Consider the following 14,202-nt stretch of genomic DNA (forward strand, 5'->3'; position numbering starts at 1 on the left):
TTAAATCAAACCAAGGCAATCCAAAATAATACACTACTTTTCTTTAAATACCGAGAAGCTGCTAGGTGCACAGTATGCATTTTAAGCTAAATTATGCCAGGTACGAGTTTTGGGACTTTCTCCCTGGCCCCTACTCTGTGGTGACTGCCATACCCAGTGAAGGCGCTTCAGTAAATGAAAAGAACGATACCCAGCTTGAATTTCAAGAGTACTGAACACTACTCCCCATGCCTGATGAGAATTACTTCTGTCTCCAGATAGGAGCAGTACCTGACAGACCTGGCAAGGCTGGATCAGGCTCTGTAAGGCACCAGAAAAGACTAGGACCTCTTGCCCATGGCTGTGAGAGAGCGTGGGGATTAGCGAATGACAAGGCCGAGAAGAGAAATGAGGTTCATGTACAGGCTAGATGAGAAGGAAACTGGAGGAAGGTAGTGGACAGCTGAAGCACAAGACGACGAGGAGGTAGCAGCCTCACCTGGGGCTCTTACTAGCAGTGTCAAGATGGTGGCGTTCAGGTGAAAGGCGGCCAGGAATCACTTGTGGTGGCTGGCCAGCCAGGGGACGCCTGGAGCCTGGGGGCACGGAGGGGAGCTCCGTGAGCGCTACCGGCTGGCTGGGGGAGGGAGGGGCGGCTGCCACCAAACCCCACCTACACTTGAAGTATGCAGCACTGGGAACCGATAGGGTCTGGGGAATGCGGCCACAGCATGGAAAGGATCGGTGAGTAAAGCCAGAGCCGGGGGCAGGCAGGAGTTCGCGCTGCTGGAAGAACGGCGGGGCCTGCGGGCAGGCGGGTCGTGCTGGGGGCCGCGCGTTGCCCGGAAAGGCCCCACAGGCGGCGGGCAGAGCCCAGCGGGAGTCGGAGGCACGCACTGGTGGGACGGCGGGGGGCGGGCGCGCTGCCTGCCTCGCCGCTGCGGGGCGCACGCGTCACTGCACCATGCGGTGGGAGGGCGGGCTCGGGCGCGGGGCGGGCTCCGGCGCGGAAGGAAGGGCGCGAGCCGGCGGAAGGGCGGGCGGGCTAGCGGTCACGCAACTCCCGTCCTTCCCCTCCGGGGCGGCGGGCAGCCGGGCGGCGGGGGAAGGAGGGGCGGCCGGGGAAGGAGGGGCGGCCGGCGGCCAATCGGCGCCGCGGCGCTTGCGCAGTGCTGGGGCAACGGTGGCGCGCGGGACGTACGGAAAAGTATCGGCGCGCGGAAGAGGAGCGGCGCCCAGCTGGCGCGCAGGTACCCGCCGTCCCTCCCGCCCGCACCCCGCTTCCCGACCTCGACCCTGACCCCGGCCCCGGCCTGCCCCCGTCTAGCGCATCCCCCGGTTCAGGCCCGGCCCGGCCCCATACGGCCCGGACCGGCGGGGAAGCGCTTCCGGGGGGAGGGGAGCGGTGCTGGGCTTAAGCGTGATGGTAGAGGGTCGTGTTCGTGGCTGCTGCCCGGAGCCTGGTCAGGCGCCAGGGGTGATGCTCCCGGGGGTGCTGCTCCTGGAGGCTCTGTCGCCGGTTTGTCGTTCCCGCCCGCGGATTGCAGCCGCAATTTGCACGGTCGGCGAAGAAGGTTGCGGTGTTTCGAGTCACTGATGAGTTCCGCTAGATCAGAACGTGATGAACAAGTATAGAACTGACAGGAACTGTGACCCAGAGGAGGTGCCCTTAGTTTACTTCTTTTCCCCGTGTTTCTATCGTGTGGGGTGATTTTGGTACCCTAAACTGAATAGTCTTCTTAGAAGCTTCTGATTTAGGGCATTCCCTTTAACTGCTTATTTCTTACTTGCCAGCTGTGCTAACACACTTATACATAGGGTCCTGCTGTAAACTGAAGCACTGAAGTCACTCTTTCTCTTAAGAGTTGTACTGCTTCTGCTGCACAGCCGGATGCACCACAGGAATGTGAATGAATGGGGAAAAGTAGAACAGAAACTTTTTTTTTCCCCCCATTGAGCTTATTTTTTGGTCTAGCCTCTCTTTTACAGACCTCTAGCCACGGCGTAAACTGCACGGCAGCATCAAAACCTGCCAAGTTAATTTAACGTTTTAATTATATTGTAAAATTCTGTGGCACCTGTTGCCTAATTCTACTGTTTCATTATGTTGTTTAAAATATTAATTCGCTAATGTTAAGTATATAGTTAACTTCTTTTGGACATCATCTTCCTTCTCCTTTACTTTTGTTTCTTTGTTGTTTTTTTTTTTTCAGATTCATGGGAAATCAGACTTTTTTAATAGAAACTTCCAATTTTAGCTAGGTCAGAATCAGCCATGCAGTCATTTTCTGACCTTTAAAACTTCAGCATTTCAAGGTTCCATAATGATCACATGAGATGTATTTACTGCTTCTTTCCTTCTTAGAAGGAACTCAAGCTGTAATGTTGTCTTAAAGGTCTGTACAACTTCCAGACTGTAATGTATGATGTATTTTCATGGCATAGATAGTCTGGTTGCAAAATGAACTGTTGCTGAAAGTAGCTCACCCAGGCCTTGTGATGCGTTCTTGCCTCTTATGTTACATAGTGCTGGTCTAACATCGTGACTACTTAATTTAGAGAGTTAAACCAGAAGAAAATGAACCTATTTTGAGTTTTTTGTAGTCACTGATATGTCTCCTTGATGGAGGAAGCTAAAATTGCACAAAGTGGCAGGGCATGAGAGCCTGATTGCCTTTCTTGGTGGTATCTCTCTGTTAATTTGATGTTACAATTAGTCAGATCTCTGTCCTCACTTGAGCTGAAGGATTATTTGAAAAAACATTATGAGTGTTTTTAAATTTACCTGTTTATTTTCCTGATCAGGTGGAAGCAATGGACGATGACTTCGTGGCTTCCTCTACACCCCCATTTCTCACTGAAAGCTTGGAGATGGCAATGGAAATGGAGAATGAGAACTCAAAGCCGCCTTGTTTTTCCTGTGCTTTTGACAACCAATATGGAGGGAGAAACTTTTTTGCAGAGTCTTATTTAGCAAGTGGGTCTCTTAAGAGGTATGAGGTTTTTTTAGTTACAAATCCAATACCCTTCTAAGACGTCCTTTCCACTGGTGTTTGGTGCCTTTAAATGCTGGCAGGGTTTCCAAATCAGTTTGTTCTTCAGCTCTTATGGTGATCCTGAGATCAACTTATTGGTATACCAAAGTAGGAAGGGTAATTGTGTTGATACACTGCTTTGAACAGTGTTCTAGGTTCTGGTGTCTAGGTTCTAGACTTCTATTCACTTCTTTTTTCCACGCGATAGAAACAGACCTCCTCTGTCCAGTTTCCCCAGATGCTGGTACTGTCCTTTGTAGCTTTAAGACCATCTCTCTCAAAGCATTCTACTTTTGCATGCATTCTGGATTTAAGGTTCAGAACCCAGATGAAAAGAAAGTAAGTATTTTCCATGAGATTCTAAAATGTTACGTTGGTTTAGTTAATACCTTCTTTACTGTCTGTGATCTAGCTTGGTTTTCTGTGCCATTTGCTGATCTTGCAGGCGTTGTCTTGTTTCTCCTACAAAAGCACAGTCATTCTGTCTGTCCGTCCTCCTGCCAAGCCTTATATTTTGTGTTACTTTGGGTTTCTCTAACCTTAATTTCACAGCTTTTTCTGTAAAGCTTTAAAGGGTATTCTGCGTTCTGCTGCACCTCCCCCCTTCCCTACCTTTGTTGTTGTTGTTGGTTTTTATTATTATTGTGTTTGGGGTGGTGGTTGTTTTTTGTTGTTATAGAATCATAGAATAGTAAGGGTTGGAAAGGACCTTAAGATCATCTAGTTCCAACCCCCCTGCCATGGGCAGGGACACTTCACACTAAACCATGTGGCCCAAGGCTCTGTCCAACCTGGCCTTGAACACTGCCAGGGATGGAGCATCCACAATCTCCCTGGGCAACCCATTCCAGTGCCTCACCACCCTCACTGTAAAGAACTTCTTCCTTACATCTAATCTAAACTTCCCCTGTTTAAGTTTGAACCCATTACCCCTTGTCCTACCACTACAGTCCTGGATGAAGAGTCCCTCCCCAGCATCCTTATAGGCCCCCTTCAGATACTGAAAGGCTGCTATGAGGTCTCCACGCAGCCTTCTCTTCTCCAGGCTGAACAGCCCCAACTTTCTCAGCCTGTCTTCATACGGGATATTGTTGTATCAGAGCACATTCATTCAAATTGATGCCAGATAGAGGACTGAGAGAGCCTATGTCTGCATGAACATATCAGTAGTGGATTCCACACTGACAAAAAAGCATTTCATAACAGAAGTAATTTGAGTACTGAGTGAGTAGTCAGGAGCTTGTATGTAAACAGGTTTCCCAGGTCACTGCAGTCATGATAATACTGTTTTCCTGTTGTTTATTCACCTTGTCTGCTTGGATTGTAATTTGGATAAGCCTGCACGTGAGGGACTCCTCTATCTTCATTATCTAGAACAGGAGTAACTGGACGTAATTGCCAAGAGCTTCAAAACAGACCAATGTTTTAGGCAGTTACCAAGTGAGCTACAGGTGTTATGGGAGATTGAGCCAACTATTCAGTAGATGCTCTTTTTGCCTCTGAGAACTGAATTGGTAATAGTGTATAGTTCAAGAAGAATATTAATTTGGTGTGTAATGTAATGAAAACCAAGTGCTTGTCCAGTGCATTTTTTATTGTTATTATTTTTAAAAATAGAAATATTTCTTGCATATTAGTGAATTCATCAGAAGACATGCTGAAGCACTTAATGAAAGGTAGTGGGAAAATTCTGAAATAATTTGCTTTGATGTCTTCGTTGATCTTACTATGCAGCTTGCTGTGGCTTTGGGGTTTTTTTCTGAAAGCACATTAATGAAACATTTTTATATTTACACAGTTATTTTTTAACAGTCTGTACAGATGTCAGAATTTCTCCACTTTGAGTAAAGTGGTAATTCTTGTTTTCTTTATCTTTTCCTTAGCCAGAGCAAAAGGTAGTCATAGCCTACTGTTAGTTAGTTATAATAATGAAGTCAAATTTTGTGACTGTCCTCAGTTCACCTGCTTAGAAGTGTGCTTTTATTAATATGCTTTTATCAATGTGATCTGTATAAATATTGTTAAATATATATAAAGGAGTAAGTGTATGTTCTAGCATTAGTTATTAGGCATGTAGTGTGCACGAAGACAGATTCCAAACATAAATGCAGAGTGGAACGTTTGTCTAGTGTAGCAGCCTCTCCTGTTAAGAACAGCCTGTATGTTGTGTCTCAGCCCCCTTGTAAGGATGAAGATGCTTTAAGGTGGTAGCTTGTTAATTTTTATTTGTTTCTAAAATATATTGTGCCCTGTGACTATATCATGTTTTTATGCTCTTGAAGCTAGGTGGTGTCATATTTTATGTGCTATGTAACATTGCTGTAAAAGGTATAATAGTCGGTCTTTCGAGAGCACTGCTATTCCTTCCTATCTAAAGTATAGGTGCTGCTGATATATTGTTAAAACATCAGTGGTACGTAAGACAGCTGTAGATGTTGTATTCTGTAGGCTTATTACTGGGGAATATATGAATATTGTTTGCCCTATTTTACAGGGTTTTGCTGAGACTAGATCCTTCTCCAAATGACTATGAAGATGATATAGTGGAATTGTTTGGCTTTCAGTGGGTTACTGAAATGGCATTAGTTGAATCCTGTGGACTTCTCTTTGGATTACTTAGGTATGATAATATTAATGTATTTTATAATTAATCCACTTCTGTAATTGTAGTCACCATAAGGATGTAGCAAACTTCAAGTTTTTGATAGTAAAATCATAAAAGACCGTGGGCTAACCGTAATGCATCCAGAAAGATTATGCTGTCTGTCTAACGCTCCAGTAAATGATGGGTAAGACACAGACGGAATTACAGAAAGAAGTAAATTTTTCCACAGATTTTTAATCAGTGTGGTGCATATCTTAGCCATCACTAGATAAAAATTGGTAAGTATAGTTATTGCAACAGAGTGTTGTGATTAATTTGGAAGGTTCTAGCTTCAGAATATGTGAATACACTATGTAAGATTTCCTTGAATGAGATTGTGCTACCCATATAATTGAAGCTGTCTTTTGAAGATTTTAAGTCCTTTTTTTTTTGTGTAAAGAAAAGTGGAGGTTAAAAATCAAATACTGTAAATGCTGGATGCAGCACTTCCTTCAATTGTTTGGATTAGGATAGCTTCAGCAATCTCTTCAGATACAGTTACTCAGTGTTTGACTAATTCAACGTAGATATTTAATCTGGTCAGTGCAAATACACAGATCACCGATAATCCTCTTTGCTACTGATAATCCTCAGGATGTACAGCACATACAGAGAGTAGATGGCAGCAGAGCTTTTACATGATTCCACAAATACATGATATATTCCATCATTCCTTTTATTGTAGTGGATTTTTCTATCTCTTTAGGGTATGACCAAGGGCATGATGTGAAACATCATTAATAGGGTCTGACTTACTGAAACACCATGGCATAGATGGCAGGAAGTATATCAAACCCAGTTTTATTTAGCTTTGCTTGTTTGATGCAAGCTTTGACTTCACTGTGATTTTAAAAAAAAAAAAAAAAATCTGACAATGAAGGAGGTAGGAGGAGAAGTTAGTTAAAAGAAGCACTGTATCTCTTTCAGCATTTAGTCTGATCTGTTTATTAACATAAAATCACTAGGCAGTTACACAGCAATGTGGTTGATCTGTTGAATTAAATTGATTCCCCCCCCCCGCCCCGTAATACAAACTGCTCTGTAATTGTGGTAGAGATGAACATAAGGCATAATATTTTTTATTGTGGTATTTAAGTTACTCAAGCTATACGTGTTTTAAAACCCACTAAACTGGTAGCAATAATGGATTTCAGCTAACTCTTGGCTATGAGAGTTTGCTTGCTAAACTGTCTTTTGGTGTGACAAGTCCCTCTGCAAAGATATTCTCTCTTTCAGTTCATTTGTTCAGTCATGAAATTGAACACACTCATTTAAAGACCAGTTGACAACTGAAAGTAGGAAAACTCCTTTTTCCATTGTAGAAATTGATGTGAGAAGTACAAGTTGTAATTATTCTTGAGGACAAGGTGGTTGAAAATAGTTCAGTTTATGAAGTACAGATGATGCCTATGTTTAAATACATGCTTACAGAAACCTAGTGGGTTTTTATGTGTCTGTAAATATTAAATATGGCTATTTAATATTTTAAAATATTGTAATTAATAACAATAATTCTGTTATACAGCAGAATGGCAAGTTAAAAACATGAATTGCGCAATAAAAAGATTCTTACCTGTGGGTTTTTTATGTAATTGATGATGTGTGAGTCAAAATCGGTAAGAGCTATATAGCCATTTAAGTGGGTATGTTAAGACAATATATCTTTGATTAATAAGTATCTTTGATTAATAAACTCTCAGAATATTTATTTGCAAACCAAATAATTTAATGATTACAGCCGTGAAGATCAATCTTTGAGGTGCAAATGCAAATTGAAATTAAAATTACTTATTTAACTGATATCTTTGTTATGCTTGTCGTGCCCAGTTTGTGCTTTTATTTTATCAGCCCACTGTACTCTGTCTTTTGTTAAATCAGTGGAGAGGTTTTTGTTGGGTTGGGGGTTTTTTTTGGTTTTTTTTGGTTTTTTTCACCTGTCTGGCTCCTTTCTGACACTCTTTCTAACCTTCAGCCTCAACAGCCCTCCTGCTTTAGACTTCCTTCCTTTCTACATGGTTGAAATACTTGAAATTCAGCTTTGATTTCAAAACAAAACAAGCAAATAAAACCCCACAACTCAACTAAATGGCTGAAACTAATCTTGGGTAGCTGACGTGATTTTATCCCAGGAAGGAAGAGCTGAAGGAGATAATTGTAATGCGTGCCTGCCCTTTAATATGCAGGTTACAACCTGGGGTTTGGGATCCTTGTGGGAACTTTCTAGTTTTTTGGTTTGTTTTGGGGTGTTGGTTTTGGGGTTTTTTTTAAGTTTTGTTTTGGGATTTTTTTTTTTGTGTTTGGATTTTTTTTTTTTTTTTTTCAGTAAGAACATTTGATCTGGGTTGGATCCAAGTATCCTGTTTTTGAATCCATCAGTAGTTGCTGCTTTGACTGCATAAGAAATGAGGCAGAGAGCTTCTTCCTCAATTTATGCAGCATTTTCTTTCAAAAGTCTGTCTTACACAGTTGCGCTTTTCATGTATTCAGTTTAGTACCATGTTATCTCTGTGGAGACTATACTTGAAGACCACTTGAAAATAAGTGTTGCAGAACATGGCTGAGTACCTATATTACAGCTATTTTTAATTTTCATTTGCAGTGTCAGTTAGCAGCTTCTTTAAAAATGCTTTCTTTCTCCTTCAAAACTCAACCGAGTTTTAATTTTTCTAGAGACACTTTCCTTTACTATAATTTGCTGTTTTATCTTTTCTGCTCAAATTAAGCAGCAGAGCACCCTAAGCAGGAAGCAGGAAAAGCTGCTGACAGAATTTACTAGTGTTCATTTACAGTGAACTAATTTAGTGTATACTGAGTGTATACCATGAGGGCTAACTTTCAGGTTTATTCTGTGGTCAAATATAAAGTTGAGTTGCACTTGTGGAAAGATCACTTATAGGCAATAGCTTTCAGGGTTTTTGTGTGTGTGGTTGTTTCTTTCCTCCCCCAATATTTAACTAGTTTTGTATTTGTTGTTACTGTAATGAATGTTTTGAAAACAAGCAAAAATTCTATTGTCGTCCTTTCACACTTGGATGTGTCTGTTGCCTTCTACTCTTTCATAAGTTACATTTCTGTAAGATTATTCAGAAATACAAAGCAAGAAACACCTCTCGCGCCTCTCTGTTCTATTTAGACCTTACTAGAATATAGCTAAATAACTTTTCTTTGTATTAAATACGATAAACTTTTGTATTCCTTTAATTAGGCAACAGATATACACACTGGAAGACTTAGCGCAAACGAGTTCTTCTGATTTTGGTAAGTTTAACACATTTAATTTGACATTGGGATAGGTATCTAACTATCTTTTCATTACTGAAATATATCATCACAGATCACGCATGTGCTTTCGCTCTTGGCCAAGGGCTCATGGACTGTGCCACAGAACAGCAGATAACCAGCATAAACTTGCAGTAAAGGTACAAATACAGGCAACCAAGTGATGTAAGGTAGTGTGAAAATAGATTGTGAAAATGTTGAGAGTCAGTTTGGAACCAGGTCTGCCTGTATAGTAGGTGCACAGGGCAATCCTGACCCTTTGACCTCAGTGGTGAATTTTGCATTAATTTGACTTGAGCTGAGCTGTCATCCCTAAGGTAGAATTTGGCAAAACTATTAACTCATTTATAAAAATGGAAAGTTGCATCAAAACTCCCGATAACTATTTTATTTACTAAGATAGTGGGTTGGGGCTTTTTTCAGTGTTTTCTTGGCTTACATTTAGACAAATTAGTAATATTTGTTTAGTTTAGAGTTACTTACAAACTTAATTTATCTTTGCAGCAGGATTGATAAAATGGGATTGCTACAAAATGCTTTATTTCAATTAAATACTAAGGCATGAGAAGTAGTTTGTTTCTGAAGGATTATTGCAGCCTTGGGCTTATTGTAAGTTTGAAGGCTGAATTACTTAAGTTGAGAAGTTCAGTAATTACTCAGAAATAAACTGACTATTGTATCTTCTCATTGCTTCAGATACATTGCTAGTATTCTAAGAGCAGGAGTGAATAGTTTTACACAGTATTATTATTTTGGTTTGATATTGGCATGCTTTGCCATGTAAGTCATCAGTATGAATCTATCATCCAGCTTCTGTCATATGCTTTTGTTGACTCTATCTTGAAAGTCTAATTTTGCTGATGTTTAATACATAAGTGGAAATAACCTTATTTTAAATTACATTTAAACTTTTTTTTGGTAGCTGGACACCAAGAAACTGTTCTGTAGTCCTTTTACCCTTCAATTTAAGCATCTGCTTGGTTCTCTTGTCTGTATCCTGTTCTTCCTCTTGTCACATAACCTGATAAAATAAATAACTGTTGGATTTTATGTTTTGCACCAGGCTTTTTTGTGACTTAGAGCAAGTCACTGGTACGTCTGTGACTCAGTTCCCCCTTTATACAAGCAAGCAGTGTGATGTTAGGTATTCTTGATATTGTAGATAAATGCGCTATTGCCACTGTTTAAGCCCCCAGTTTACCTCTCAGTAAATCTTTGTTGTGCATATATGTTTATACAGATATCGATATTGTACATTTAATTTCATTCCCTATCAGTCCTAATGAGCTCTGGAGTCTTGGTACTGAGAACAGTGTAATGTGGAAACCATATAAAATCTTTTCTTATGCTCTGTGTTGTTTTGTCTGGTTTTGAAAATGTCCGGTCTGTTCTTAATGCTCTACTGTTGATGGTTTATTCCACTTATTTCATTGTTCAATGATTTCTGAAAAGATAGACTTTCTATCTTAGACGTTGACTATAGAGAAGATTTTGTAGTAGAATACTGTAATATAAAATTTTGCTTAAACAGATGTTCCAAGAACTGAAGATAAAATTTTTTTTTTTTTACTACTACAAAACAGCAGTTATATCTATAATTCATTCATTTAGAACAGTGATTTGAGCCTCTAAACCTATGGTTCATTACCATGGCAGATCCTATGGCTTCTGATGTAGTGGGGATAGGCTGTACGCTGGAATATTATGGTACTTGTACCAGTTGATTTGCTTCAGTCAGTGAGTATTATTGCTCAGAAGAAGTTGAGATAGGCTTATATGCACAAAACTTTGTGGGGTCTGTAAAAAGTGGCATAGGTGAGCTTCAAGGTTACCTGGAGGGCATGGGGGAAATGAAGGGGACAATAAAAGAAAAGACCAATAAAAGAAAGACAAGACCCCCCAGTGGTGAGCTGGATAGAGGAGCAAAGGCAACTGCCTTTCCCTGGACATGCAGTCCAGTGCAGCAGGTGGCAAAGAGCTTTTGCCACCCATCTCCTCTAGTGTGATACACTTTCACTGGGGCCTGTTCAAACGCCTTATTTGCTGTTCCTATTTATGATGCTTGTAATAAATGATTGGCATCAGAAGTGTTACAGGCTGACTGGTTGCTAAGCATTTGCATATACATATTATTGGGAAGTAGTTATTGGGTATTTAAATGACTCTATCTGCTCTGTTATGCACCAAGTTTCATCTTTCTCTAATGTAAGCTGAAAGCTACATGGCAAGGTGTGGAAGTTATGAGTGATTCTCACACCAGTGGCGATAGCTTCCAATGAATCTCTGCTGTAATAATGGTGTTTGAGCTTGCAGGTGCAAGATAAGGAAGGTAACATCATGAGAATAACAGCTTCAGAGAGCAAAGGAAGGGAGACACATAGCTGCAATAACTAGCTGAAAGGAGACAGAGCTGCAGGTGAAAGGCAGGCTACAGGACTGTGAATGATGGCTCTTAGCATTACACCTCTTAAGAGACTGTGCAACAATGTGGTGCTTCCCAAGAAGAGAAGTTACAAAGCTTGTTTCCAAATAAGTCCACCAGCTTAAGTCCCCGAAGAGAAAAGGATGCTGAGAAATTGTTTCACATACATTTTTTCTGAAGGTGTCTTGGAAGCGGACAGGGAGCAGGGTGGTAGGGCTGAATGATTTCTTCAAGCACCTACTGCTTGCCTCTGCCTCCTTTCGTGAGGGACTAGATGCCTTTGTTTCTCTCTCTATCTGGGTATGCACCTGAGATGACAAGATGAAGTATGGATCCCTCTGGCAAGTTGACATTGAGAAGTGGGTGTTTGCCACCAGCTACCTCCCAAGTTGTCCTCAGAAAAGGGTGGCTTTCCAGTGGTTTGGTTTGCTTAATGTGGAGAATGTGTATGTTATGTGAGTCAGTGTGTGTGCACGTCCGCTTTAAGCTATTGATCTCTTTTACTTCAGGTCAAGCTGCAAACTTGCACTCTGAAGCAGAGAGCATCAGGCATCAATGTACTGAGTTTTTGAATTATGTAAAAGTTTTCATCTTCAGGTGAGGATTGCACACAATTTACTAACTTATGTACTGAACTTTGTGTAGCTGCTTCTTATCCATTTTCTGATTGTATGTCTGTGTATGTGTGTTCAGGTATCTGGAACCCCCTAAAGAGGAAAATGATGGAATGCTCCATCCATATGAAGAACTAGAAGCACAGTTACCATCAACACTGGTGGAAGAGCTTCATGCTTTGACTATGCACATTGGTCACCTTTGTGAACTCCCTAGTAGTGTCTTGGCAGCATTTACTATTCAACATCAGGCAAAGGTTAATGTCTTTTATAATTTAAAATTGTTTTTTGTGTAACAGTACATACTCAACTTGCTAAATTTTGGCTGAATAAGATTTTATGTTTCTTCAGGTTGAAAGTTACACTTTATATTGCATGTTTAAAAAATTCCTCTGGCTTGTCCTTACTAATAGTTAAAATTTCCAAGTTTCCCAGGAGGAGGGGCACTTTTTAAAAACTGCATTCTGAAATCTTGACTCAAAATAGAAAAAGATCAGGTGTATAAAGAAGAAAAGTGCAGACATGGAAGTAGGCACTGCAACATTAAACACTAGCAAAGTATACACCATTAAAATTTGTGCATATGTATAATAACTAATGCTTTCAAATCTTTTAGAAAGAAAAAAGGGGCTTCAGTCTTAGGTTATATAAACTAATATCTGGAGGGGAATGATCTACTGAGAAGCAACATTTTGAATGTTCCTGTTTGTTTAGCTTGTCTGTAGCGCCACTATTGAACTGATGAAAAAAACAGTAATTTCAAGTAAACTGTAAGGAAGAGAATATTGAAATTTTAGAATTACTATAAGACACACTTTAGCATTTTGTGTGCTGCCTAATACTTTTCTGAAAAGGAAAGGATGACTAAGGGTGCTTTAATCTGTCAAGCTTGTATCAAGACATTGTGTTTAAATTATAGTTTAGATCCATGAATATCCTCTACAGATAGAATTAGTTGTCAGGAAGGTTTTGTGGTTTTGTTTGTTTTGGTGCTGGGTTTTTGGGGTTTTTTTTTTCATTAACTGAATGGCATGTTTGTATGTTACAGTGTTTTTGATCATAGACATCAATAATGTTCACGGCAGGCATAATGTATGCCCATCTTCATGTATCTTAGTACAGTATCCAGAATTTGTTACAGAAATGTGAAAAATAAATAAATGCATGTTATTTCTAATCACAGGTTTTTCCTCCATCGTGGCATTTACTACATCTCTACTTGGATATTTATTGGCTACTATTAGAAGTTCTTCATGTACTAGATGAAAAAATGATGAGTAAGTATGCAGATTTTTTTCTTGAACTACTTCTTGTACATATGACTTACCTAGAATTCTCATCTTAATTTGTCCAGAATCATTTACTACTTTTGGTAGTTTTTAGGCATAGCTATATTTGATGGGGTAAACTCAAATACAGTCAGGGCAGGTTTTTTGTGAATCTTCTTGTAGCTCAAATTAAATGAAATATTATTAGGAATTTATTCTTAACCAAGATGACAAAGTTTGTTCTCAACTGATGCTTACAATATACTCAATATTTAATAACAGTCCATTTTTGACATCACATAAAAAAATGCCTTTGCAGAGATCCAGAATGCATAACAGTGTACAACAGTTTGATGAAAACAATGTAGGAAGAGTGTCCAAGGATGGACCAGAACAAAGAATCTCAGAAGAGAGAATTTGTATTGTTAACCATATGAGACACTAAGAAAATACTGGGAAAAAGAAGAATGTTGCCTTAGTCAGAGGAGCTTGTAAAAATACAGCAAGAAAAAGAGCCAAGGCAATTCCTTTTTCTTTTTTCCTTCTTTTTTCCTTTTTTTTTTTCTAAAAAGGCTTTAAAAGACCAAAAAATAGATTGATAAGAGTAAGCTGTTGATAGAAGCTAGATAAAAAAGCTCATAGAATGCAATACAACTGAAGAACACAACTTCAAAGTAGTTCAGTTTGGTGAAGAATTGCTAAAATACAGGAGAGAACTTTGCTTTGTGAAGCATGTCCATGCTAGCAAAATAAATCACAAAAATGTATTTTCTTTTATAATCATTGTGTCGCTACAAATAGTCCCCCTTTGCCTTATTATAAATTATCAACATAAGTTCCATATAGGAGTTGCAGCAGTTGGAGTAATGTTGAGATCTAGAAAGAATGCACTGTATGTTTAGCCCAGGTAACTGGTACTGAATCTGAACTCTTGGATTAGCTTTTGCATGCTCTGAGTGCT

At 39.9% G+C, this 14,202-nt stretch overlaps 1 protein-coding gene across 3 annotated transcripts in view; it reads left to right on the forward strand.

The window, feature by feature from the left end:
* The first annotated feature begins 669 nt into the window (after positions 1 to 669).
* Positions 670 to 14,202, forward strand: part of MMS22L (MMS22 like, DNA repair protein) — a 94,078-nt gene continuing 80,545 nt past the window's right edge. For 2 of the 3 annotated variants that reach the window (XM_030489475.2, XM_030489476.1), the window contains exons 1-7: positions 1,167 to 1,229; positions 2,785 to 2,972; positions 5,509 to 5,634; positions 8,864 to 8,916; positions 11,869 to 11,956; positions 12,053 to 12,230; positions 13,157 to 13,250. In XM_030489475.2, coding sequence (XP_030345335.1) covers positions 2,794 to 2,972; positions 5,509 to 5,634; positions 8,864 to 8,916; positions 11,869 to 11,956; positions 12,053 to 12,230; positions 13,157 to 13,250 — 718 coding nt within the window. In that variant the 5' untranslated portion in view covers positions 1,167 to 1,229; positions 2,785 to 2,793. Of the gene's footprint in view, positions 724 to 1,166; positions 1,230 to 2,784; positions 2,973 to 5,508; positions 5,635 to 8,863; positions 8,917 to 11,868; positions 11,957 to 12,052; positions 12,231 to 13,156; positions 13,251 to 14,202 lie in introns of those variants that run through there. The other variant, XM_030489474.2, reaches the window with a different exon arrangement.

Source organism: Strigops habroptila, chromosome 6 (genome assembly GCF_004027225.2).
Source record: "Strigops habroptila isolate Jane chromosome 6, bStrHab1.2.pri, whole genome shotgun sequence".
Classification (NCBI taxonomy): domain Eukaryota; kingdom Metazoa; phylum Chordata; class Aves; order Psittaciformes; family Psittacidae; genus Strigops; species Strigops habroptila.